The sequence below is a fragment of the Amblyomma americanum genome, chromosome 4 (genome assembly GCF_052857255.1).
Source record: "Amblyomma americanum isolate KBUSLIRL-KWMA chromosome 4, ASM5285725v1, whole genome shotgun sequence".
NCBI classification, from domain to species: Eukaryota; Metazoa; Arthropoda; class Arachnida; order Ixodida; family Ixodidae; genus Amblyomma; species Amblyomma americanum.
Window position 1 is genome coordinate 74,250,529 of NC_135500.1, and position 23,458 is coordinate 74,273,986.

Here is a 23,458-nt window from a genome sequence, read left to right on the forward strand (position 1 = left end):
GAAACTAAAGACAGCAACCTCTGGAGGTGAGGTTGCTCACGAGCAAAACGCCGAAGATCCTCCACCGACCACACCCCATGAAGACGCTGCACCCGCGACGCCGCATGAAGAACCGACACTCGCTGCACCGAAGCCGCACACAATGACAACCACGAGCACGACGCAAACTGACTTCAAGACGACGCCGCCAGCCAGAAAAGCTTCGACCACACGCCCCACCCGCGACTCGCCTACGCGACGAAGCCGTGACCCGACGCCGAGAGCGACATGCAATGCAAGAGCCAGGACCTCCGACTTAGAAGTGAATATCGACGGCTGGAAAAACACCGCTCTAGTCGACACAGGAGCCGATTACTCGGCGATGAATGGAACATTCGCTGCGCGTCTGAGGGAAGTCACAACGGCTTGGGACGGCCCACAAATTCGCACAGCAGGGGGCCACCTCATTACGCCATCAGGACGACGCACATCGCGAGTGACTGTGAAAGGGCATACCTATCCTGCGACCTTTGTGGTACGGCAATGCTCCCGCGAAGTGATCTTGGGTACGGATTTCCTTAATGCGCATCAGGCGATCATCGACCTGCAATCCAAGCTGATCACGCTTTCGACGGAAGAAGCCATCGCTTCGATGAAAACTCGGGAAAATCACGTTGCCCTGAGTGTCCTGGAGGAAGACGTGAGCGTCCCACCCCGTTCAAGCGTTACGTGACCGTAGGCGCCACGAAAGCCATTAACTCTGAAGCCATTAGAGAGTTTTAGTTGGGCGGGTTTACGGCCAGCGGAGCTGAGCGGGCCAGCGGATACACCAGCGGATACGTCGCGCAAGAAAAGAGTTTTAGCCCGGCGGAACCCTCAGCGGCTCTAGCGGAGCGCTCTGCTGCCCCATCTAGTGGTCAAAAGTGGAGTTAGCGTGATAGCGGAGCGCTCCGTTGCCCCATCTAGTGGTCAAAAGTGGAGTTAGCGTGATAGCGGAGCGCTCCGTTGCCCCCATCTAGTGGGCAAAATTGGAGTTAGCGTGATAAGAATATGAATCACACTTGCTTTTATTTTGGTAGAACTGCTAAATACAATCGTATTTTTTTAAACATTGCTTTATAATAGTGTTGTTTTGTATGTAATCGCGAGGATGGTAAGTTAGAAAAAGTGTTGAGCACTGAAACAGTGCAGTCAAGCCGCAGCCACCAAAGAAGCTGCTTTTTTTGTTTCTCCGGGTTGTTGCTGCTTACAGCTACAGCTGCTTGCACGATGCCGAAGAGCATACTGCAGGACCCGCTGCTTCTTTCTCGACTAAAATGGTCCGAGATTGAAGATCTGCTGTGCCTAGAGGTGTTTGGTGAAACACGGCGTGACCCGCTGTCAGTTCGTGGACTTATCAACATTGATGCTATGGACAGTGGCGTCTTCAGGACGTATTTTCGTTTCGAAAAGGACGATTTACGCAAACTGCAGTCGGCTTTGCGCATTCCCGAAATGGTGCTAACTCCGCAGAAAGTGTCAGTTCCTGGGGACGAGGCTCTGTGTATAACCCTTCGACGGCTGGCTTATCCGAACCGCCTGTGTGACCTCGAGGACCTTTTCGGGCGGCACAGCTCAGTGCTATCGTCCCTGACAAACGAAGTTCTCCGGCACGTCGACGAGTGCTTCTTCCACTTGCTGGACGACTTCAACAATCACAAGTGGCTGAACCTGAACACGCTTGAGAAATTCTCGCAGGTAAGTCGCAAATACAAAATATTTAGGGTCAGAATTTCGTGTGTCGACATTTCTAACACATTTGCTCATTCTTCAGGCCATTCATGCTAAAGGTGCCCCTCTGACCAATTGCTGGGCGTTCATCGACGGCACCGCACGGGCGATATGCCGGCCATCTAGAGATCATAAACTTTATTTCAGTGGCCATAAGCGCTTCCATGCTTTGAAGTACCAATCGATAATGTGCCCTAATGGGATCATTTGCCAGTTGGATGGGTCCTACCCCGGCAGCAAACATGATGCTGGTGAGTAAATAACGAGCAGCCCCGTTACATCATAATGTACAATTTATTTTTACTCTTTCAGGTAACTTCGGGATCAGCAAGGTCTACTCAAAGGTAGAAAAGCTTGTTCAGGGCCAGAGTTATTGCCTTTACGGAGACCCTGCTTATCCACTGCGACCACTTCTGTTGAAGCCCTATGGCGGTGTGTCCCTGACTCCGGAGCAATGCGAATTCAACAAGGCAATGAGTGGTGTGAGGCAGGCTGTGGAGTGGGGGTTTGGCAAAATTGCGGGACTGTTCGCCTTTGTCGACTTTAAAAAAAACCAAAAGCTGCGCCTCCAGAACTTGCCACGCATATATAAAGCGAGTGCACTTTTCGCGAACTGTCATACCTGCTTGTATGGTGCCCAGGTATCGCACTACTTTGGCGTTGATCCACCAGAACTTGAGACTTACCTCACCTCTCTGTAGTAACACACATTTGCAGAAATGGTGGCTTTATTCATGACATTCATTTTAAGTATGATTTCCATTCAAAAATTCAAGCATTTCATTGCGTTGTGCATTGAACATTTTCTGTATGCTGTCAAGCAGTTTCTCATTGTCTCTTTCATGCCGGGAAACTTCCAACTGGTACTTGCGCTCTTCGAGGTCCAATTTCCGCTCCTCTAGAGCAATGCGCCGTGTTTCATTGTCCGCTTTTTGTTTTTCAATGGCAATCTTTTCGTTTTCATTCTGAATCTCCCTCTGGCGTAGTTCGTACTCATTAGCCTCGCGCATTGTGAGCAGCTGAAGTCCTAAATTCTGTAGTCCTCGGATTCCTGCAAAGACAGGCGGACAGGGTTAGTTCTATCTTTATTTCAAGGAAGTGCATCCACTGGAGCAAAATAGCTGCCATAGTGTTTTTCGACCAGCCATAATGAGTTGGCATGCTACAAGTGCAGCTGAGCTCAGCTTGTTTGTATGCAATGTGTATTACAATATGAACATGCATAAAATGAAAAAAAAATTGTGTAGCAAGAACAGTAAAAATATTACAATTCCTGTGTTTCTGCTTGTGTGACATTTTCATTATGATTTCAGTCAACAGAGTTTCACTTGCAGTGTGTCCTGTGTGCTAACTGCAGAAACCGTAATGACGACGTCATTTAAATTTGCGTTTATGGTGCTTCTATATACGTCATTCTGCCATGCACAGTCGGGAACGAAAGTCACCAGAATGTGTGAATGACAAACACCAATTTCTCCCTTACTAGCCGCTACATCAAGACCACACTTGTGCAATGGAAAGACAAACTCGCATTTTGTACTCTGTGGTAGCGGAATGATACAATTGCTAACATACACGGCAGCTATGTTCATAAATTTCTATCCGAGCCGTCCAGAGATTTTTGCCACCGACTGTACACGCAGTGGAAAAATATTCCTTCATGTCTTGCCTGTAGTCGTGACAGGCAGAAGCTGTCGCCCAGCTGAAGACTGGTGCGGCCCTCTGGCTGATCCACTTGTCTGCTGGTGGGATTGCCCTGCGGGGTCATGGTGCTGCTGCTGCTGAAGGCCACCTGTTGAGGGCGAACCTTCTCGTCCATCTGTCTCTGGCTGCTCGGCCTCTCCATAAGCAGCAGTATCAGCAGGAGGTGGCGTATCCGGAGGATTTTGCCCAATCGTGCTTAAAAGGAGCCGAGCAGCAGGAGATTCTGGCTCTAATGTACGAGAAAAAGGAGAGGCAAAATGATAGCAGTCATCCTGACAGCATCTTTTCCAGCGACTCGATCCAATAAAAATAAGCACACTCTAGCTCGCCTATTAATTCTTCCAAGCCTCAACAGCCGAGTATCAAGTGAGCCCACTTTATAATTACAGAACCATAATTACAATTGCTTAACCCCACAAGAATACAAGTTAAACATTGAGGCTAGCCGTCTTGGAAGTAGGGCTTACAAAGACTGCCCACACACCTCAATGCGTTTTTTCGGCTGTATGAACATGCATGCGACACAGACGAAGCCCTTGAAGTCCAGTGTTTCATTTGTACAAAGACATATTCCTGATTAAGACCCACAACTTTCGCGTTTTCCATGCGCTTTTAAATTTCAGCCGGCGAAAATCAAAAGCCGAAACGTGCGAAACTGGACGTGCGCGTGACAAGACTTACTAGCTATCTCTCCAAGCACGCAACTCTGAGAAGGCGCCGCGACAGAAGCGCTGCAGTCACCTTCCGCTGCCTGCACCAGGGTGGTGCTACCTGCCCGCGTGTCCATTACGGACCTCTTCACGGAGGTAGTGCGGTCAGTAGCTGCTTGTCGCTTCCTGTTTTGTACGCTGCCGCCACTTCGGGGAATTATCCGGGGCTCATAGTTTATAGCCCGGTCGTAATCTGACAGGTCCTGCAGAATCTGTTCCTTCTCGGAGTACTGCTCCTCAGTCCCCGACCTGAATGCACAACATGCACGTCACACAAACAAGTGCACCAGAGCGCATGACCGTTTGTGCTGTAAAGAACAACAAAACTCACTTCTTCAGGTTTCTTGCGTCTTGTTGCCTCCAATATCCTATGAGGAGATCGATCCGGTCTTTCACACCACGCAGTGTAAGCTCGCGGCTTATCGCTTCCTTTACATTTGCGATTACAGTCATCCACTTGGTGTCATCACCAAATGGCCTCGTCGCTGCAACTTCGCGTAGCAGACAGAGGTCTTCCTGCGCGGTGTAGCACTTACGCGACTTCTTCGCTAGCAAACGGGCCTGCGCCGCGGTCGGCGCAGTCGGCGATGCGTCTGTGTAGCAGGCCGCCATGTTGAATTACCCATACACGCCCGCGCGCGCTGGGAGACGCTCACGCGACGCGTACGCTCCGCTGGGAAAGGCCGCCCAGCGGACGTAAGCGCCGCTGCGTAAACCCGCTCGCTTCCTCAGCGTTGTGCGCATGCGCAGTGGCGTCCCGGCTGGCCCGCTCCGCTCCGCTGGCCGTAAACCCGCCCAACTAAAACTCTCTATTATCGCGGGGAACATGCAGTTGCTTCAAAACCGAGGAATCGGCATCGCACATTTCCGCAATGGCCAGACCGAAGCACTGCTGACTAGCTTCAGCGAAGAATACCGGCACATAAACAGAGGAACAACGATTGCTTTCTTCGACGAAATATCCCACGTACGAGACTCCTTCACCCTCTCCGACCCCTCCGAAAAACACATTGCCCTGAGTGTCCTGGAGGAAGAAATGAGCGTCCCACCCCGATCAAGCGTCGTCGTCACCGTAGGCGCCACGAAATGCATTAACGCTGAAACCATCATCGAGGGCAACAAGCAGTTGCTCCTAGGCCGAGGAATCAGCATCAAAACCGGCATCGCACATTTGCGCAATGGCCAGGCCGAAGTACTGCTGACTAACTTAAGCGAAGAATACTGGAATATTAACAGAGCAAGGACGATTGCTTTCTTCGACGAAATATCTGACGTGCGAGACTCCTTTGCCCTCTCCGACCCCTCCGCAGAAGATTCGCCTGACCAAGAGAACTCGCCCACTTTCGACATTAGCCCAGTCCTGCCCCGGAACAGACAAGACCAAATCATCCGCAATCTGCTTCGAAGCTACAGTGAGTGTTTTTCGACATCGCCGAAGGTCAGACAAACGCCAATTGCCAAGCACCGCATTATAACGGACCAACACGTCCGACCTCTCCGTCAAAGCCCCTACCGAGTGTCACCGCGAGAACGACAAGCCATCCGGGACCAAGTCGAAGAAATGCTTCGCGACGACGTCATCCAGCCTTCAAACAGCCCATGGGCGGCACCGGCTGTTCTAGTAAGAAGGAAAGACGGCGCACTTCGATTCTGCGTTGATTACCGCCGCTTGAACAACATAAATAAGTACGTCTGCCCCCGTCCCTCATCGACGACACACTAGACCGCCTCTGCAACGCCAAATATTTCTCGTCAATGGACCTGAAGAGCGGCTACTGGCAAATTGAGGTCGACCAAAGAGATCGCGAGAATATGTTGTTGTATGGGGTTTTATGGCGCATAAGCAACTATGGCTATCATGCGCCAAACACAAGGTTAGATGATGCTATGTCAAGTGTACAGAGGTTACATTATAATAGATTTAAAACACTGGCTTTCTTTAGAAACTTACAAACAAGTGAAAATTCGACGACTGTTTGCTCGCCTAAAAGCAATGCGGGATGAAATGGAATGTGTTCATTGTAAAATACCGTAAAAACTTTTTGTCTAAGTTCTTCGAGATGCGAACAAGAAATTAAAATGTGATTTACTGTGAGCTCTTCACCACACATTTCACACACAGGTTTGTCTTTTTTTGTTAATAAGAAGTTATGGGTGATGTGTGTGTGACCTATGCGTAAACGACATAAAATTACTTCGATAAAACGCTCTTTATGGTGGCATGATTTCCATTCTTTTATAATGGGCTTTATGGTATGCAGCTTGTTGTGTCCTTCATTTTCCCAAGAAGCTTGCCACTTGTCTCTTAGTCTGCTATGCACTAACTTCATGTAATCCCTAGGAGGCAAATTCACATGTTTTATTTCCATGGTTCTGGTTTGTGCAGCACACATGTCGGCTCTCTCATTGTCCTGAATGCCAACGCGACTGGGAACCCAGCACAATTTTATAACATGTTTTTGTGTTGTGACCTTTACTATATTATGTATGATGCTTCCAATCAGTGGCTCCGTGGCATTTTTAGAGTTTAATGCTGTAAGGACGCTCAGTGAATCTGTATAGATGATGCTGTTTTTGATGTTTTCATTTGTTATTTTCTGCACCGCAACACTAATAGCATAACACTCCGCGGTGAAAACTGTAGCACATGAGGGAAGTCGTACTGCATTTTCATTTTTTCCTTGTATTACTGCGCTTCCTACATGAGCATGAGTTTTTGACCCGTCAGTATAAAATGGAGTGTAATTTCTGTATTTTTCCTGTAGTGCTAGATATTCTTGTATTATCTGGTCGTGTGGTGTACAAGTTTTCCTGAGGCGTGTTAGTGTGACGTCACACACTGTGGGAAGAGTGTACCACGGTGGTAGCGCTTCGCATCTTGGGGCAATATTTTTAATTTCATTTAATATGTTTAGTGCTTGGCATTTTTCTTCGAAGCGCAAGAGCAACGGCTTAATTGCGTGAGGCTTGTTGTTGAAGAGTATTCTGGATGGGCATTTCGTGACGATTGAGTAACAGAGATGTTTGGGGTGAGAAAGGATTTTGAGGATGTATGTACAAGTTAGTGCAGTTCTTCGATCTTCTAAGGAAGGTTCATTCGTTTCCACATACAGACTTGCTATTGGTGAAGTTCTGTAAGCACCAGAAGACAACCTTAAACCAAGATTGTGGATAGGATCTAGTCGTTTTATGTAGGACGGTCTTGCTGAGCCATATACTATGCACCCATAGTCTAACTTAGAGCGAACCAGAGAACGATATATATGTAATAGGCATGCCCTATCAGATCCCCAGCGTTTTCTTGACAGTAGTTTTAGCACATTGAGGGCTTGGGAAGCTTTTTTCTTTAAGGTGTTTATATGTGGCAAGAAAGTGAGCTTTTTATCGAAAGTTATCCCTAGAAATTTATGCTCTTGTTTGACAGGTAATTGGGTTTGGTTTAGATATATTGTGGGGTTGGCCTGTAGGCCTCGTCTCAAAGAGAACAGAACCGCTACTGTTTTCTGAGGGGAAAATCTAAATCCGTTTCTATCTGCCCAGGTAGCCAGTTTATTTATTGTTATTTGTATCTGTCGCTCACAGGTGGGTATGCTGGATGACGTGCATGCTATTTGGAGGTCGTCTACGTAAACAGAGTACATTATGGATTTTGGGATTACTTTTCCTATTGAGTTCATTTTGATGATGAATAAGGTCGTGCTGAGGATGCACCCCTGGGGTACGCCAGTTTCTTGTGTAAAAGTGTTGGAGAAGGTTGCACCTAGGCGGACTCGGAACGTGCGGTTGGTTAGGAAGTCATTCAAACAGCTCAGCATCCTGCCGCGGATACCTAGGTCCGCTAGGTCACGGAGGATACCGAACCTCCACGTGGTATCGTAAGCCTTCTCCATGTCGAAGAAGACCCCGATACAGTGCTGGTTGTGGATGAACGCTTCCCGAACTGTGTTCTCAAAGCGAACGATGTGATCGGTTGTGGAACATGTCTTTTTAAAACCGCACTGGTGTATATCTAAAAGTTGCCGGGACTGAAGTATGAAGGTTAGTCTGATGTTTAGAATGCTTTCGAATGATTTTGCTATACAGCTAGTGAGTGTTATTGGCCTGTAACTGGTGGGAGTAGTTGGTGGCTTGCCAGGTTTTAGGAAGGGTACTATGATTGCTTCTTTCCATGCTTGGGGGATTTCTCCACTCATCCATATTTTATTGAAAAATTTTAGGAGAGCCTCTATGGCAGTCTCAGAGAGGTGAGCAAGCATGGCATAATGTATATTGTCTGGGCCTGGTGCTGTCATTTTACCGGATGTTAGTACTGTGTTTATTTCCTGCATTGTAATAACCTGATTGTAGTCTTCGTGTATGCATGTTCTAAAGGGAAGTTTTTGTTTTTCTACTATTGTTTTGTGCTTTTGAAATGTTTGTGTATAGTTGGATGAGCTTGAAACTGTGGAAAAATGCTCACCCAATATGTTGGCCTGTTCTTCTAATGTTGTTTGAGTACCGGGTGTCGTCAAAAGCGGAAGTGTGAAGGGAGTATGGTCACCAGTGAATTTACGAACTTTGTCCCACATTTTCTTTGATGGTATTGAACTATTTATAGAGGACACATATTTCTGCCAGGAGGTTTTCTCAGCATTCCTGCGCACGTACCGCGATCTCGCCTTGGCCCTTTTAAAAATGAGTAAGTTCTCTGCAGTGGGGTACCGGCGCAAGGTGCCCCATGCTTTATTTTGCTGTTTTTTTGCAAATGTACATTCTTCTGTCCACCATACTTTGTGTTTCTTCTGTACGAGTCCTGTTGTTTGTGGTATAGCGAGTGTTGCAGCAGATATTATGCATGTAGTAAATCTTTCATTAATTTCATCTATGCTGAGGTCTTCAGAAAATTCTTTATCTAGAGTGGCACTTTCTGTAAAAAGTGACCAGTCGGCGAGGTGAAATTTCCAGCGCCGTGGTCTTGTGGGGATGAGTGGAGTGGAAGACGAGAGTCTGATGACAGTGGGTAGGTGATCACTTCCCAGAGGATCATTTAAAACATCCCATTTAAAATCGGTAAAAAGAGACGGTGATGTGAAAGCTAAATCAAGGAAGCTCATTTTTGCTGAGCTTGGGCAACAATATGTGGCCTTTCCTGTGTTTAAAAGACAGACATTATTTGAGAGTAGAAAATCTTCGATTATTTTGCCCCTAGAGTCACAGCGTTCGCTTCCCCAAAACGGGGAGTGAGCGTTAAAATCGCCAACTACCAGATATGGCTCCGGCAATTCATTGATCAGGCCTTCTAAATCTTGTATTGTTAATGTGATGTGTGGGGGGAGATATAAAGAGCAAATTGTTATTGTTTTGTAGGTAACGACGCTAACTGCCACTGCCTCAAGTTTTGTGTAAAGTTTGATTTCTTGAGCAGGGACGCCGCTTTGAAGGACAATCGCGACGCCTCCCGAGAGTCGATTTGCCTGCTCGCGATCGCGTCTAAAAATGTTATAATGTTTAAGGATATGCACATGTTGTGGACCAAGATTGGTCTCCTGAAGACATAAAACTGTGGGTAGCATTGACCCTAAAATATGTGTTACGTCGCTGTAGTTCCGCATAATTCCTCTACAATTCCACTGAATTAAGAAAGCCATGTTAATTTTTGGGGTGAGAACGCTAAGGCGTTTACTTATGCTCAGGGCCCGTTATGAGGGGTCTGTCTTTTTTTCGCTCAAGAGAGCTGTTCCGCCGCTGCAAAGCGGGCGGACTGGGAGTTGTATCCATCACCTCGCCAGAGGTGCTGGAGGACCGCGCAGCCGCGGTTGTGTTAGTTTCAGGCCTCCCCTGACGGGGGGAAGTCCTGCGGGATGCCGACCCATGGACCGGCGCTCCCTGCTGTGAAAATGGCAGGGCAGCTTTCGCTGACCCTGCCTGGGGCGTGGATGGCCCTGCCATAGGCTCGGTGGAAGTGGCCTCGGCAGGTGCCGGAGTGCTGTTTGGTGCTACGCCCCTGCGCACCACATCAGCGAAGTTTGGTTTCGCTGTGAACGAGAATGTGTTGTTTAGTGCAAAACGCCTCCTGGCTTCTTTAAATGAAATGTTTTCTTTGGTCTTTATGGTGATAATTTCTTTCTCCTTTTTCCAGGACGGACACGCCCTGGAGTACGCAGCGTGGTCTCCTTCGCAATTTGCGCAGCGCAGTGCTGCGTCACATTCCTCTGAATTGTGGTCCTTAGAAGCGCATTTCGCACAGGCGTTGCGGCCGCGGCAACTCTGAGAGCCGTGCCCGAATCTTTGACAGTTGAAGCATCTGCGTGGGTTAGGAATGTAGTGCCTGACATTAACTTTAAGGTATCCGACTTCGATGGTTTCAGGTAATGTGCTTGTGCTGAATGTGAGTACCAGGTGTTTAGTATCTATTTCTTTGTTGTCTTTGCGGATTTTAATTCGATAGACATCTGTGACATTTTGGTCGCTGAGACCTTCTAGCATTTCTTTTTCTGTTAGATGAATGAAGTCGTTTTCTGAAATGACACCACGGACGGTATTGAGGGATCTGTGGGCTGTTATGGAGACTGGGATGTCTCCAATAGAGAGAATGTCTGGGATCTTGGAGTTTTGGGTATGGTCACGGATTTCTAGTAATAAGTCGCCACTGGCCATTTTCGATAGCTTATATCCGGGGCCCAGTGCATCTGTTAGGCACTTTGACACAAGAAAGGGTGATAGTATTCTTGCCTGTTTTCCTTCTACTGTACTATGTATGACATGGAACTTTGGGAAGGTTGTTTTCTTTTTCGGGAAAAAGTCTGTTGCTTCGTTCCGCCCTCTTTTCAGAGAGCGATCAGGTTTTGAAAGGGGGGGAGCCATAAAGAAAATTTAGTTATTCGGTCATGGTGCCAGCCACCCACCACGGAGTCCAACAAGGGGACGGGACCGGAACTTGAAAGCAAGTCCTGCCCACGCCAGCTGTACACCTCAACTATAACCAAATATGACTCAACTCAGGGTAGTTGGTCACACAAGGTTAACCCTCGCCGCCAGGAAAACAGGAAAAACCAAGGAGTGAGTAGGATATAGGAGAGTTGAGATCGCGAGAATACAGCATTCATCACTCCGGATGGGCTGTTTTAGTTCAAGGTGATGCCATTTGGTCTCTGTTCCGCACCAGCGATGTTTCAGCGAATAATGGATGCAGTGCTGGCAGGCCTGAAGTGGCAATTTGTCTGGTATATTTAGACGACGTCGTTGTCTTCGCCTCGAACTTTGAAGAGCACCTCAAAATACTTCGAACAGTACTAGAGGCCATCAAGTCGTCTCGCCTAACCTTGAAAGCAGAGCAGTGCCACTTTGCATACGAAGAACTCCTGTTTGTAGGCCACATCGTTAGCAAGGAGGGAGTACGCCCGGACCCGCAGAAAACAGCTGCTATTGAACAGTTTCCACCGCGGGCCGATAAGAAAGCATTGCGCAGATTTCTCGGACTGTGCGCATATTACCGACGATTTGTCAAAAACTTTTCCCGCATTGCCCAGCCCCTGACCCAACTGACGAAAGCAGACGTGCCGTTCAAATGGGAAGCGCCGCAAGCGCCTTCAAAGAACTTCAGCGTCGTTTACAGTCCCCACCGATCTTCGCGCATTTTGATGAAAACGCCGATACTGAAGTTCATACCGACGCAAGCAGCGTGGGCCTAGGTGCCGTTCTCGTTCGAAAACCGACGGGCTGGAGAGAGTCATTGCATACGCTAGCCGTTCCCTTTCCAAGGCCGAGGCTAACTATTCGACAACTGTGAAGGAGTGCCTTGCCATCATCTGGGCTACGTCAAAATTCCGCCCTACCTATACGGACGACCGTTCAAGGTGGTCAGCGATCACCACGCGCTGTGCTGGCTTGCCATTTTGAAGGACCCCTTTGGCCGACTCGCTCGATAGAGTCTGCGCCTCCAGGAGTCTGACGTCACCGTCGTTTACAAGTACTGACGCAAACACTCTGACGCCGATTGCCTCTCGCGAGCCTATGTAGATACACCGCCGCCGGACGACGATGAGGACGCCTTCCTGAGACCCATCAGCCCGAGCTCTTTTGCTCAGCAGCAGCGCTCGGTCCCCGACCTAAAACGCCTCATCGAGTACCTGGAAGGCAAGGTTTCTTCACCCCCTGCTTTATTCAAGCGAGGACTGTCTTCCTTCTGTGTGCAGAATGAGGTCCTTGTGAAGAAGAACTTTGCAGCGAGCAAAACAGCCTACCTCCTTGTTGTACCTGCTTGTCTCTGCGAAGAACTTCTACACACTTCACACGACGAGCCGACAGCTGGACATCTCGGGTTTACTCGCACCCTCCGACGCATTCAAGACAAATATTACTGGCCCTGACCGTCTGCCGATGTCGCACATTATGTGAAAACCTACCGAGATTGTCAGCAGCGAAAGACCCCTCCCACACGACCAGCAGGACTTCTAAACCTCATTGAACCTCACTCAAGGCCCTTTCAGCAGATCGGCATGGACTTGCTTGGCCCCTTTCCAACGTCAACGTCTGGAAATAAGTGGATCATCATAGCAACCGACTACCTGACCCGCTACGCCAAGGCGAACTCCTTACCGAACGAGACAGCAGCAGAAGTCGCCAAATTATTCGTGGAGTGCATTCTTCTTCGACACGGCGCCCCCGATGTGCTCATCACGGACAGAGGAACAGCATTCACGGCGGAACTAACGCAAGCCATCTTGCGTTACAGCCAAACCAGCAAACGGAGGACAACTGCATCCCATCCGCAGACCAACGGACTGACCGAGCACCTGAACAAAACCATCGCCGATATGCTCGCCATGCATGTCGATGCCGAACACAAAGCCTGGGATGTCATCCTGCCTTACGTCGTCTTCGCCTACAACAACGCAGTGCAGGAGACCACTCAGATGACGCCTTCTAAGCTCGTCCATGGCAGGGAGGCCACGACTACGCTAGACGCCTTGCTGCCCAACGTTACAGAAGAAGAGAACGTCGACGTTGCCGCGTACCTTGAACGCGCAGAAGCTCGAAGGCTTACCCGATTACGGATCAAAGATCCGCAGCGGTCCGATGCCAGACGCTACAACATACGAAGACGCAACGCGGAATACAAGCCAGGACACCAAGTCTGGGTTTGGACGCCCATTCGCCGCCATGGATTGAGTGAAAAGCTTTTGCGCCGCTATTTCGGCCCGTACAATGTTCTTCGTCGGCTAGGTGAACTGTATTATGAAGTCATCCCTGACGCAATGACTGCATCCCAGCGACGCCGCGTACGACCAGAAGTTGTCCAGATAGTCCGTCTGAGGCCGATTTATGCGTGCTAAAGGACGCTGCATTTCCATGCTCTATTTTCGCAAGATCCGTTTTTTTCCCTTACTAGACGCATTATTTGTTTTAATGCATCGGGTCGATGCTTCTTTGAGAGCGGAGTAATGCCGCGAACATTTGCAGTGTTTGTTCATTCTTCAAATCTGCCGCCACACAACTTTATCGCTTTGTTTGAGACGCAAGACGCGACTAGATTTATCTCGATTGATCGCAGCCCGGCAGCGCTGATTCTACGTTGTTCCGAAATGTTCTAGTAACTTTCACTCTTTATCTCGAAAGTTCGCTATCTGCTGTAGATAGAGCACTGCCGACAGCGGCGGGCATTCTGTTCGACGACCGCCGAGCACGCTTGTCGCTTCGCCGCCGCCGAGTGATTCAGTCCATATTGGGTGCAAGTCAGCCCAATACACAGTTTTCTTTTAGAAGACCTTTTGTCCGTCTTCATCGCTGCTTCGACTGCCACACCACTATGTGACATTATTGATAAGTGCTTAGTTCTTCTTATATGCCGTACCAAAACAGTTTTGCAGCATTCTTGCTCAGTTAATGGCATTCCATTTAAAGAATAATCAGCAGTAATATATCTAGGCGTTACTATTAAAGGAGATCTAAGATGCGACACTGATATTAAAAACATCTGTACCGAAGCCTTTAGGTCTCTCTGGTTTATCCGGCGTAAGCTTTCAAAAGCCCCTGTTAACGTTAAATTAGCAGAATATAAAGCGTTAGTAAGACCATGCTTGGAGTATGCTTCCTGCCTGTGGGACCCCATCACTGACATAGACATAATTAGGTTAGAAAAAGTCCAATGGACCGCGGCCAGATTCATTTGCAATAAATATAATAGATCTGACAGCACGACAGAAATGGTCAGGTATCTCGGCCTAGACACACTTAAATCCAGACGTAATGAATGTCGATTAAGGTATCTATATTTAATGTACAATAAAGAGATCCTAAACAACACTCATAAACTCACTACAGCTAACACCACGCGTGCAAGCTCCCGTTTTGATAATGGCAAAACGAATCAAGAGTATTACGTTCAGAATAACACGTTTAAATTTTCATTTTTTCTTCGTACGATTGGAATAAATTGCCGAACCATATTGCCGATAGCCCCAGTATAGATAAATTATATACGAATTTAAGGAAAATGCGTTCATGATGTTCTTGTACTCCTGTGTCCAATTTCATTCGTTTAAGTTCATGCCCTGATGTGATGAAGTTAATGCTTATTGTGTGGTGTGATGTGGTGTAACTTGTATGTAATATTTTGTGCTCACTCCTGCTTAGAGTCATACCACTCTGCAGTATTGTTAATAGATAAATAAATAAATAAATAATGCTTAAATCACGTAGATATTAGATACAAACTGACCTGCACAGACTTGAACCAAACTTGTGGTGTGCGTATGTTTGAACATGGCACAGTTACTAATAAGCTCCCGAACTACATTTGTGACAGCGATCGAGGTGTTGAGGTTATGATATTGTGTATGTTATAATTACTACTGTTTGTGCATGCTATCGTTGAAAGAAAACTGCTCAAAATGTAAAAAAAACAGTGCAGTGAAGCAATCAATGCTGCTGATGTGCCAAATTCATTAAGCAGAATAATTATTTGCGGTCAGGGCGCCTAAGAATAAAGCAGTCAGGAGTAAACGGTAGGAAACTCATAAGGGTATAGTACTACGTATAAGCGGGAATTCTGCTATATAGATTTCCCTTTATCGTGATTCTGGCAGAATGCATTGTCGACGTGTTCTTTTTCGTGAATGGGGCTCTCTTTCAGTATCAGGTGTGCGTTTGTGACACCGCTCACATTAAAATTTTTTTAGTGGAGATATATGCTTTTGCCTTGGTACTTTGTGGCATTAGAAAGAGGGGGAATTTCCTCCTCTTTTTTCCGCTTTGCCCTTCCCCTTTTCCCCTTTGTCCTTTGATGCACATCTGTGCATTATATTAATTTGAATGAGTATTTTGTGATTCAGTCATCGCTCTCGATTGTTGAATTGGACAAATGTATGTCAGCTGCATTCTCTATGCTATCTAAAAAATTCTGGGTGTGTTTCAGCTACATTGCAGCGGGCGATGCACCTCTTACTTGAAGTCAGACAACAGAACAGGGACTCGGTGCAGTTCCTGACAAGGCTGGAACAAAAACAGATCGCCTGGCAGATAGTTTGGCAGCCGTGGAGAACGCCAGCAGTGGAGCAGCTGCGGCTGCTTGCACCACACGACGCCCTGAGCTGCCAAAGCTGCCGGCTGAATCAATGGAAGAGTTCGAGGCAGCTGTGCAGGATGAAGCTGTGGCTGCAGCGCTGGCATTATAACCCTTATTGAAGACATTCTTGATGTTTGAATATTGGTTCAACAGCATCAATGAATGCATACTCTAGCTAAAAGCAGTCACAGTGCGACTGAACTTATGAAGTCTACTATCTGCTCACTGTTTTAGCGCCATCGATTGCATGTATCACTAATGTGCGCTCTACTAGTGTACAGATCTGAAGGAAACACCAATGGGTTTCGAGCATACAGTTATGTTGAGGCGTCTTATTCTTTCAGGGACTTGATAAGCGAGGGCTCTAAAAGTAGAATAGGGCTAGTTTTCACTTCTGTTTACGACTAGAATGCACTAAAACCTGTCGTTCTTCACAAAAAAAGACAAACGACAAATTTGAAGAATCAAGACGATCACACTGCACTGGCTAGCAATTGAAGTTTACTCGGAAGGGGCACACACTGCACCACGTGTTTCGTTGTTGTGTTGGGTTTTACGGCACATAGGCGGCTAAGGCCATCATGCGCCAAACGCAAGGTATAGAAAATTCTCTTGTGCCGGATTTTATATGACAGAAATGAAGCGGTGGTGTGAAGAGCCTAAAATGTTATTTCTCACCATCTAGTGAAGGTAAAAGGCAGAATTTTTCGAAATGGCCAATGGTAAAAGCTTTAAAAAGGTCAGGTAACCTCAGCGGCCATCCTTTGCAGAGGGAGGATGTCGAGGCCCCCAACCAATGAAATACACACCTCAGCATCTTCTCAGGTGTGAGAAAGTGGCTGAGGTGTATCACATAAAGGTGAGGCATTTAAAGTTCCTTAAGACAACTAACCTCTCGTAAAAAGTTAAAAACATAAGATATGTCAACAACTGCATTATCGCTCAAGAGTAGTGCTGGATGAAATGGAATGCATTGATTATAAAATTGACTAAAATACTTTTTCCTTAGATTTTCTAGGTTTGAACACGCGAGTAAAATATGGTTTAGTGTGAGCTCGTCTCCGCATCTTTCACAAACGGGTTTGTCTTCTTTTGTAAGTAAGTAGTTGTGTGTCAGGTGTGCGTGTCCTATGCGAAGGCAACATAAGATTACTTCAGTGAAACGTTCCTGGTGTCTGCATGACTTCCATTCCCCCAAGAGTGGCTTTATGAACTGTAGTTTGTTGTTGAGTTCATTATCCCACTCTTTCTGCCATTTGTTCTTTAATGTGTTATGTATCAACTTCATGCAGTCTTTAAAAGGTATATCCATATTTTTTATTTCACCATTTTGAGCTCGTACGGCTGCTGCGTCTGTTCTCTCGTTGCCCTCTATGCCGACGTGGCTCGGGACCCAGCAGAATCTTATCGTATGTCCTTGTATTGTGAAATTTTCTATTTTGTGTATGATGCTGCCCACTAAGGGTTCAATTGCATTTCTTGACTGCATTGCTGTGAGTAGGCTCAGAGAATCGGTGTATATTATACTGTTTTTGATGTTCTCATGTATTATTTTGTACACAGCTATACAGACTGTATAGCATTCCGCAGTAAAAATTGATACATTTACTATTTTTCCCATTTTGGAGCCATCTGTGTAAAGCTCTATGTAGCTTGAATATTTCTCTTTCAAAGCCAAGTATTCTTGTAGTAGGTGTTTATGTGGTGTTTGGTTTTTACAAAACTGTGTAACCGTGAAGTCACATGCAGTGTGAGGGCAGTGCCATGGTGGCAATAGATCGTGTCTCGGGGCAATTTTAGGTAGGGCATCTAGCATTCCCAGTTCATGACATGCGTCTTCAAAGCGTAATAGCAAAGGTCTGATTGATTATGGTTTATTATTGAAGTCTTCTACATGTGCACTTGCTAACTATGGGGTAACAAGGGTGTTTTGGTACGGATCTTATTTTTAGTACATACGCACAGGTAAGCATTGCTCTTCTGTTTGCGAGAGATGGCTCATTTGTTTCTACACATAGACTGTTTATGGGGGACGTTCTGTATGCGCCAGTTGATATACGAAGACCCATGTTATGTACGGGATCCAGTTTTTTTAGGTATGAAGGTCTTGCAGACCCATACACAATGCATCCATAGTCCAAAGTGGACCGTACTATGGAGCGGTAGATCTGTAAAAGGCACAACCTATCTGACCCCCAATGTTTCCGTGAGAGTATCTTCAGTATATTTAGCGATCGGGAAGCTTTCTTTTTGAGGGTGTTTATGTGAGGTAGGAATGTGAGCTTTCTATCAAAGGTTATGCCTAAGAATTTATGCTCTTGTCTTACTTGTAGAACAGTTTCATTCATGTGCAGGGTGGGATTAATCTGCACGCCCCTTTTCAGTGAGAAAAGGACGGACACTGTTTTTTGTGGAGAGAACTTAAATCCTTTTTGGTCTGCCCAAGTCGCTAGTTTGTTCAGTGTAAGCTGTATCTGTCTTTTGCATGTTGATAAACTGGAAGATGTGCATGAAATTTGAAGGTCGTCAACATATACAGAATACATGATGGTATTCATATACAGAATACATGATAGGACGTATGAGCATGTAAGCATGCTTCTTCTATCTGTAAGTGATGGTTCGTTTGTTTCGACATAAAGACTGTTTATGGGCGACGTCCTGTAAGCGCCAGTGGAAAGACGCAACCCCAAATTATGCACTGGATCTAGTCGTTTCAAGTAGGATGTTGCAGAACCATACACCAGGCAGCCATAGTCTAAGCAGGACCGTACCACAGAGCGATAGGTGTGTAGAAGGCTTGCCCTGTCAGAACCCCAGTGTTTGTGTGAAAGCACTTTGAGTATATTCAGCGATCGAGAAGCTTTCGTTTTCAAGGCATTTATGTGAGGTAGAAAAGTTAGTTTTCGGTCAAATGTTATGCCTAAGAATTTGTGTTCAGTTTTTAAAGGTAACTGGCTTTCGTTTAGGTATAATGTGGGGTCTGTCCGTAGACCCCGTTTCAGTGAAAAAAGTAAGGCCACTGTTTTCTGTGGAGAGAACTGGAAACCATTCCTGTCTGCCCATGTTGCCAGTTTATTTATTGTTAGCTGTATTTGTCTTTCGCAAGTGGATATGTTTGAGGATGTACATGCTATCTGAAGATCGTCAACATAAACAGAATACATAATGGACCTTGGGATTATTTTCCTAATAGAATTCATTTTTACGACAAAGAGAGTTGTACTTAAAATACAGCCTTGGGGTACCCCATTTTCCAGAATAAAATTCTTTGAAAAGGTCGAGCCTAGGCGCACATGGAATGAGCGATTGGATAAAAAGCCTTTTATGCAATTTAACATCCTGCCGCGGATGCCAAGCTCGGCAAGGTCTTGCAGAATCCCAAACCTCCAGGTTGTGTCGTATGCCTTTTCTAAGTCAAAAAAGACTGCAAGACATTGTTGTCTGTGTATAAACGCATCTCTGACAGTATTTTCAAGGCGGACTAGGTGATCTGTGGTGCAGCATCCTTTTTTAAAACCACATTGATGGCTGTCGAGAAGTTCACGGGATTGAAGGACAAAAGTTAATCTTATGTTTAGGACACTTTCAAAGGACTTGGCGAGGCAACTGGTAAGGGCTATGGGTCTATAACTGCTCGGAGCGGTTGGTGGCTTCCCGGGTTTAAGAAACGGCACAATAATAGCTTCCTTCCAAGCTTTCGGTATTTTTCCTGATACCCAAACTTTGTTAAAAAACTTTAGAAGTGCCTCTACGGCAGGTTCAGAAAGATGGGCTAGCATTTGGTAATGTATTTGGTCTGAGCCGGGGGCGGTATGTTTACCGGCAGAAAGTACTGTTTGGATTTCTTGTATTGTAATTAAACTATTGTACGGTTCGTTTGTACCGCAGTCTGTCGGCAGTCTTTGTTTCTCTGCTGTCTTTTTGTATTTTAAAAATGAATCGCTGTAGTGGGATGAGCTGGAAACTTCGGAAAAATATTCGCCTAAAATATCTGCCTGTTGTTCTAGACTAGTCTGTACACCGGGAGCGGTAAGAAGGGGGACTGTGAACGGAGAGTAGTTGCCTTTTAGCTTTCTGACCTTCTCCCACATTTGTTTTGATGTGGTTGAGTTGTTTATCGACGACACGTAATTTTTCCAAGATTTTTCTGCACTACGACGGATATAACAAGCTTTTGCTCTCGCCTTTTTAAATTTTATAAAATTCTCCTGTGTGGGGTATCTGCAAAAAATGCCCCAGGCTTTGGATTGTTTCTTTTTTGCTTCTTTACATTCTTTTGTGTACCAGTATTTGTGATTTTGTTTTACTATTCCAGAGGATTGAGGAATAGCTTGGCGTGCAGCGGCAATAATACAGTTTGTGATACATTCGTTTAGTTCGTCTACACTCACGTCGTCAGAAACTATTCTATCTAGGCTGGCTTTTTCACGGAACAGTGCCCAGTCGGCTAAGTGCAGTTTCCATCGTTGTGGTTTAGTTGGGATTACTTCGGGTGAATGTGCTAAGCTAATTAGTATGGGTAGATGATCACTTCCATATGGGTTATCTAAGACATCCCAATTAAAATCTGTAAAAATCGAGGACGAACTAAAAGACAAATTTATGCAACTGAATATTCCTGAGCTAGGGGAACAATAGGTTTGTTTGCCAGTGTTCAGGAGGCAAAGGTTATTGGAGAGTATAAATTCCTCGATCAGTTGGCCTCTAGTGTCGGTTTTGTTACTGCCCCAAAAACTGGAGTGGGCGTTAAAATCTCCGACCATCAAAAACGGTTCTGGCAGTTGCACTAAAAGGTCTTGTAAGTCTTGGAGTGTTATTTTAAGATGTGGATCAATATAAACGCAGCACACTGTGAGTGTTTTAAATGTGTGCAGGATGGCCGCCACAGCTTCTAATTTGGTTTTAAGCTTGTGTTCTCGGGCTGCGATTCCACTGTTAACAATGATGGCTACGACACCCGAAAGCCGGCTCACCTGCTCTCGGTCATGGCGGAAGACCTTATAGTGTTTTAGAATGTTTTCGTGTTTAAAGCCTAAATTTGTCTCCTGTAAACACAAGGCGACAGGTGAGTATGTGGCTATGTCTTTTATGTCGCTTAGGTTATGTAAGAGTCCCCTACAGTTCCAGTGTATAAAAGCCATCTTGTATTATGTGGGTACTGAAAGGAACTAGGTTGGGTTTTCAGGCGCCCTTATTCGGGGCTTTTCTTTTTTTTTTCGGTCTATGGAGCCCCGCCGCCCTTCCGACGTCGACGCCTTAGGACTACTTTGACTTGTGTCCATTGTGTCCATCGCATCCTCCGACACGCTGGACGAACGTGCGAGCCGCACGTTGTTAAAGTCCTGGTAACAATGAATGGTGACACTTGTCTAGCAGTTTGTTCCTCGTGTTCGCTGTGAACAACGTGGAATCGAGGGAAGCTTGTAGCGTTTTTTTTTTGAAGAATTTATCTGTCTCGGTGCGCCCTCTTTTTCGAGGGAGATCGGGTTGAAAAAAATGAGAAGCCATGGAATGTGTTCTTTGTTCGGCAATGGTGGCAGCCACCCACCATGGAGCCCTACATGGGGACGGGACAGGTGCCTTTAAAAAGCCCTATCTGCGCCAGCTGTACACCATCACTATAACCAAATATGGCGTAACAAAGGTTTGTCAGCCACACAAGGTTAACCCTCGCCGCCAGGAAAAAGAAAAAACCAAGAAGTGAGTGGGAGACAGGAGAGTTGTGAGAAAGGGGTAGGAAAGTGAAAGATGAAGTGGAGAATAGGAAAAGGCGACTGCCGATTTCCCCCGGTCGGGTCAGGCCGAAGGTGCCGTCTACAGGAAGCTGGGGCCAAAGTGGTGTGTTGCCTCCGCCGAGGGGCCTTAAGGGTCCAAACGCTCGGCATCGGCTCAACCACCAGGATCCCCTTTTCCCCGGACACGGCGATGCCACGCACGGCGAAACGTGGGTGCTCGGGTCCGTGGTGATGCACTGTTCACCATCATCCCCGTGCGGGGATGTCCCTGCGGATGCTCGGGAACCCGCGGTGTCGCCACACACCGTCGCGACGCCTGCAGGCTGCAGGCGCCCCCCTGCGGGGATCTGACGAAACTAGTCGGACCGTTATTTTCAACATTTATTTTAATGTGGTGCATTCTTATGGTGCATGTATTGCATATTCCCATCCTGAATAGCCTGGAATGAAACTAAATTTGTAAGTATATTGAAATATGGAGCATGATGTTTTTGCATCTGCTTCCGGCAACTTCCTGAAATCGTTTTGCTATCGGTAACCAACATTGAAGACCAGCAGCCAGCAACATCAAATCAGAGTGGATCCACTCTGTAAAGAGCTTAACAACATCATTGTTTGGTGCTGTTTGTAAAATGATGCCAAAGACGAGATGTCGAGGGATAGTTGGCAACATCCTGTACATGGAAATAGCTTCTGAATCCATTCGGTACGGAAAAGAACACGAGTGCTTGGCACTAAAAAAAGTCGAGAATGAGTGGAACACCGTGGTGAAAGATTGCGGTCTGTTTGTTGAAAATGAAAATACCTTTCTTTGCTCTTCCCCGGTGGGACTTATCAGGGAGGACATTCGTGTTGAAGTCAAGTGTTCGTACTCAGCGAGGGACCTTACTCCACTGGAAGGAGTTCGCGCCAAAAAAAAAAAACGTGCTCTGAGGAAAACAAGGACGAGATATTGCAACTGAAGAGAAACAGTAGTTATGTGTATCAAAGTGCAAAGACAACTGAATATTGCTCGCCGTGAGAAGTGTCTGTATGTGTTGTGGACTCAAAAAGGCATCAACACTGAGGTGATTTCCAGGCACCAATCGCTTTAGGAGGACGAGATGTTGCTGCAGCTCAAAAAATTTTATATATACTGCTTGCTGCCAGAGCTAATGGAGCCAAGAATGAGCTGCGGCCTTCCAATTACACTGTCGAAGCAGAAAAGACTTGCTTGCTCAAGCGACCTTTGAAGGAAACGTCTAAAAACGAAGAAAGCCAAATAATAGCCTATTACACCCATCCTGACTAGGCCGTGTATTTCACTTTTCCTTTTTTCACTGCCGCTATTACTCCGTCCCCCACAACAAAGAGGAACTGCGTTCACTGCGCAGCTGACACAAGCCATCCTGCACTATAGTAACGCAGTAAATACATATGCAAAAAATTGGCCGGCGCGCCGCACCGGTTGCAGCTTGCGAACTGCCGCACCTATGCAAGCAGGGACACACAGAGCGGCAAGCATCGACGCGCCGCTCGACTCGAGCAGCCTCCGAGATTGAGGCACACAATCGCTGTTTCGGAGGCGCGACGGCGCACGTGAAAAGAAAGTTCGCATTTATCCTCTCCCCTCCCATTCATCCTACTTTTCGACTAGACAGCGTTTGCAAGCACATCGAGTCAGGGTCGAGTTGAGTCAACCTACCCCTTGCGGCGGAGTCGACTGGACCAGACCCGTCGACTCCCGACCCGACAAGGCGCGCGTTTTCATGAACCCAGTACCAGTTCTTGGCTCGATAACTAAACAACCAGGCCGTGTTGGGTTCATGTATGCACCACTATTGGCTCGAGGGCCTCCTATGAGGAATATTTGCAGCTACATTCTTGACTTGTATCGTCACCCGGGTCACTGCGCGCTTGCGCTGGGGAAGGAACAATGTTCTCCCAGAATGTCGTGTATAGGGAGCCGCCTTTGTGTATTTTGGGACTAACAATGCCTTATTTTGTGGCTGCGGGGAGGGAAAAGGGGGGGG

The 23,458-nt window shown here is 46.6% G+C and overlaps 2 protein-coding genes across 2 annotated transcripts; one reads left to right on the top strand and one right to left on the bottom strand.

Annotated features, from left to right (window-relative positions):
- The first annotated feature begins 1,041 nt into the window (after positions 1–1,041).
- LOC144128038 (uncharacterized) lies at positions 1,042–1,967 on the top strand. The gene has a single exon (XM_077661086.1). It carries the CDS (start codon positions 1,249–1,251, stop codon positions 1,804–1,806), a length of 558 nt encoding a protein of 185 aa, XP_077517212.1. The 5' UTR covers positions 1,042–1,248; the 3' UTR covers positions 1,807–1,967.
- Positions 1,968–2,124: 157 nt separating this feature from the next.
- Positions 2,125–6,055, bottom strand: LOC144129574 (uncharacterized). Its single transcript, XM_077663711.1, has 4 exons — positions 4,495–6,055; positions 4,135–4,412; positions 3,419–3,682; positions 2,125–2,800 (listed from the first exon to the last, which is right to left on the bottom strand). Exons 1-4 carry the CDS (start codon positions 4,773–4,775, stop codon positions 2,496–2,498), a joined length of 1,128 nt encoding a protein of 375 aa, XP_077519837.1. The 5' UTR covers positions 4,776–6,055; the 3' UTR covers positions 2,125–2,495.
- Between the last annotated feature and the right edge of the window lie 17,403 nt (positions 6,056–23,458).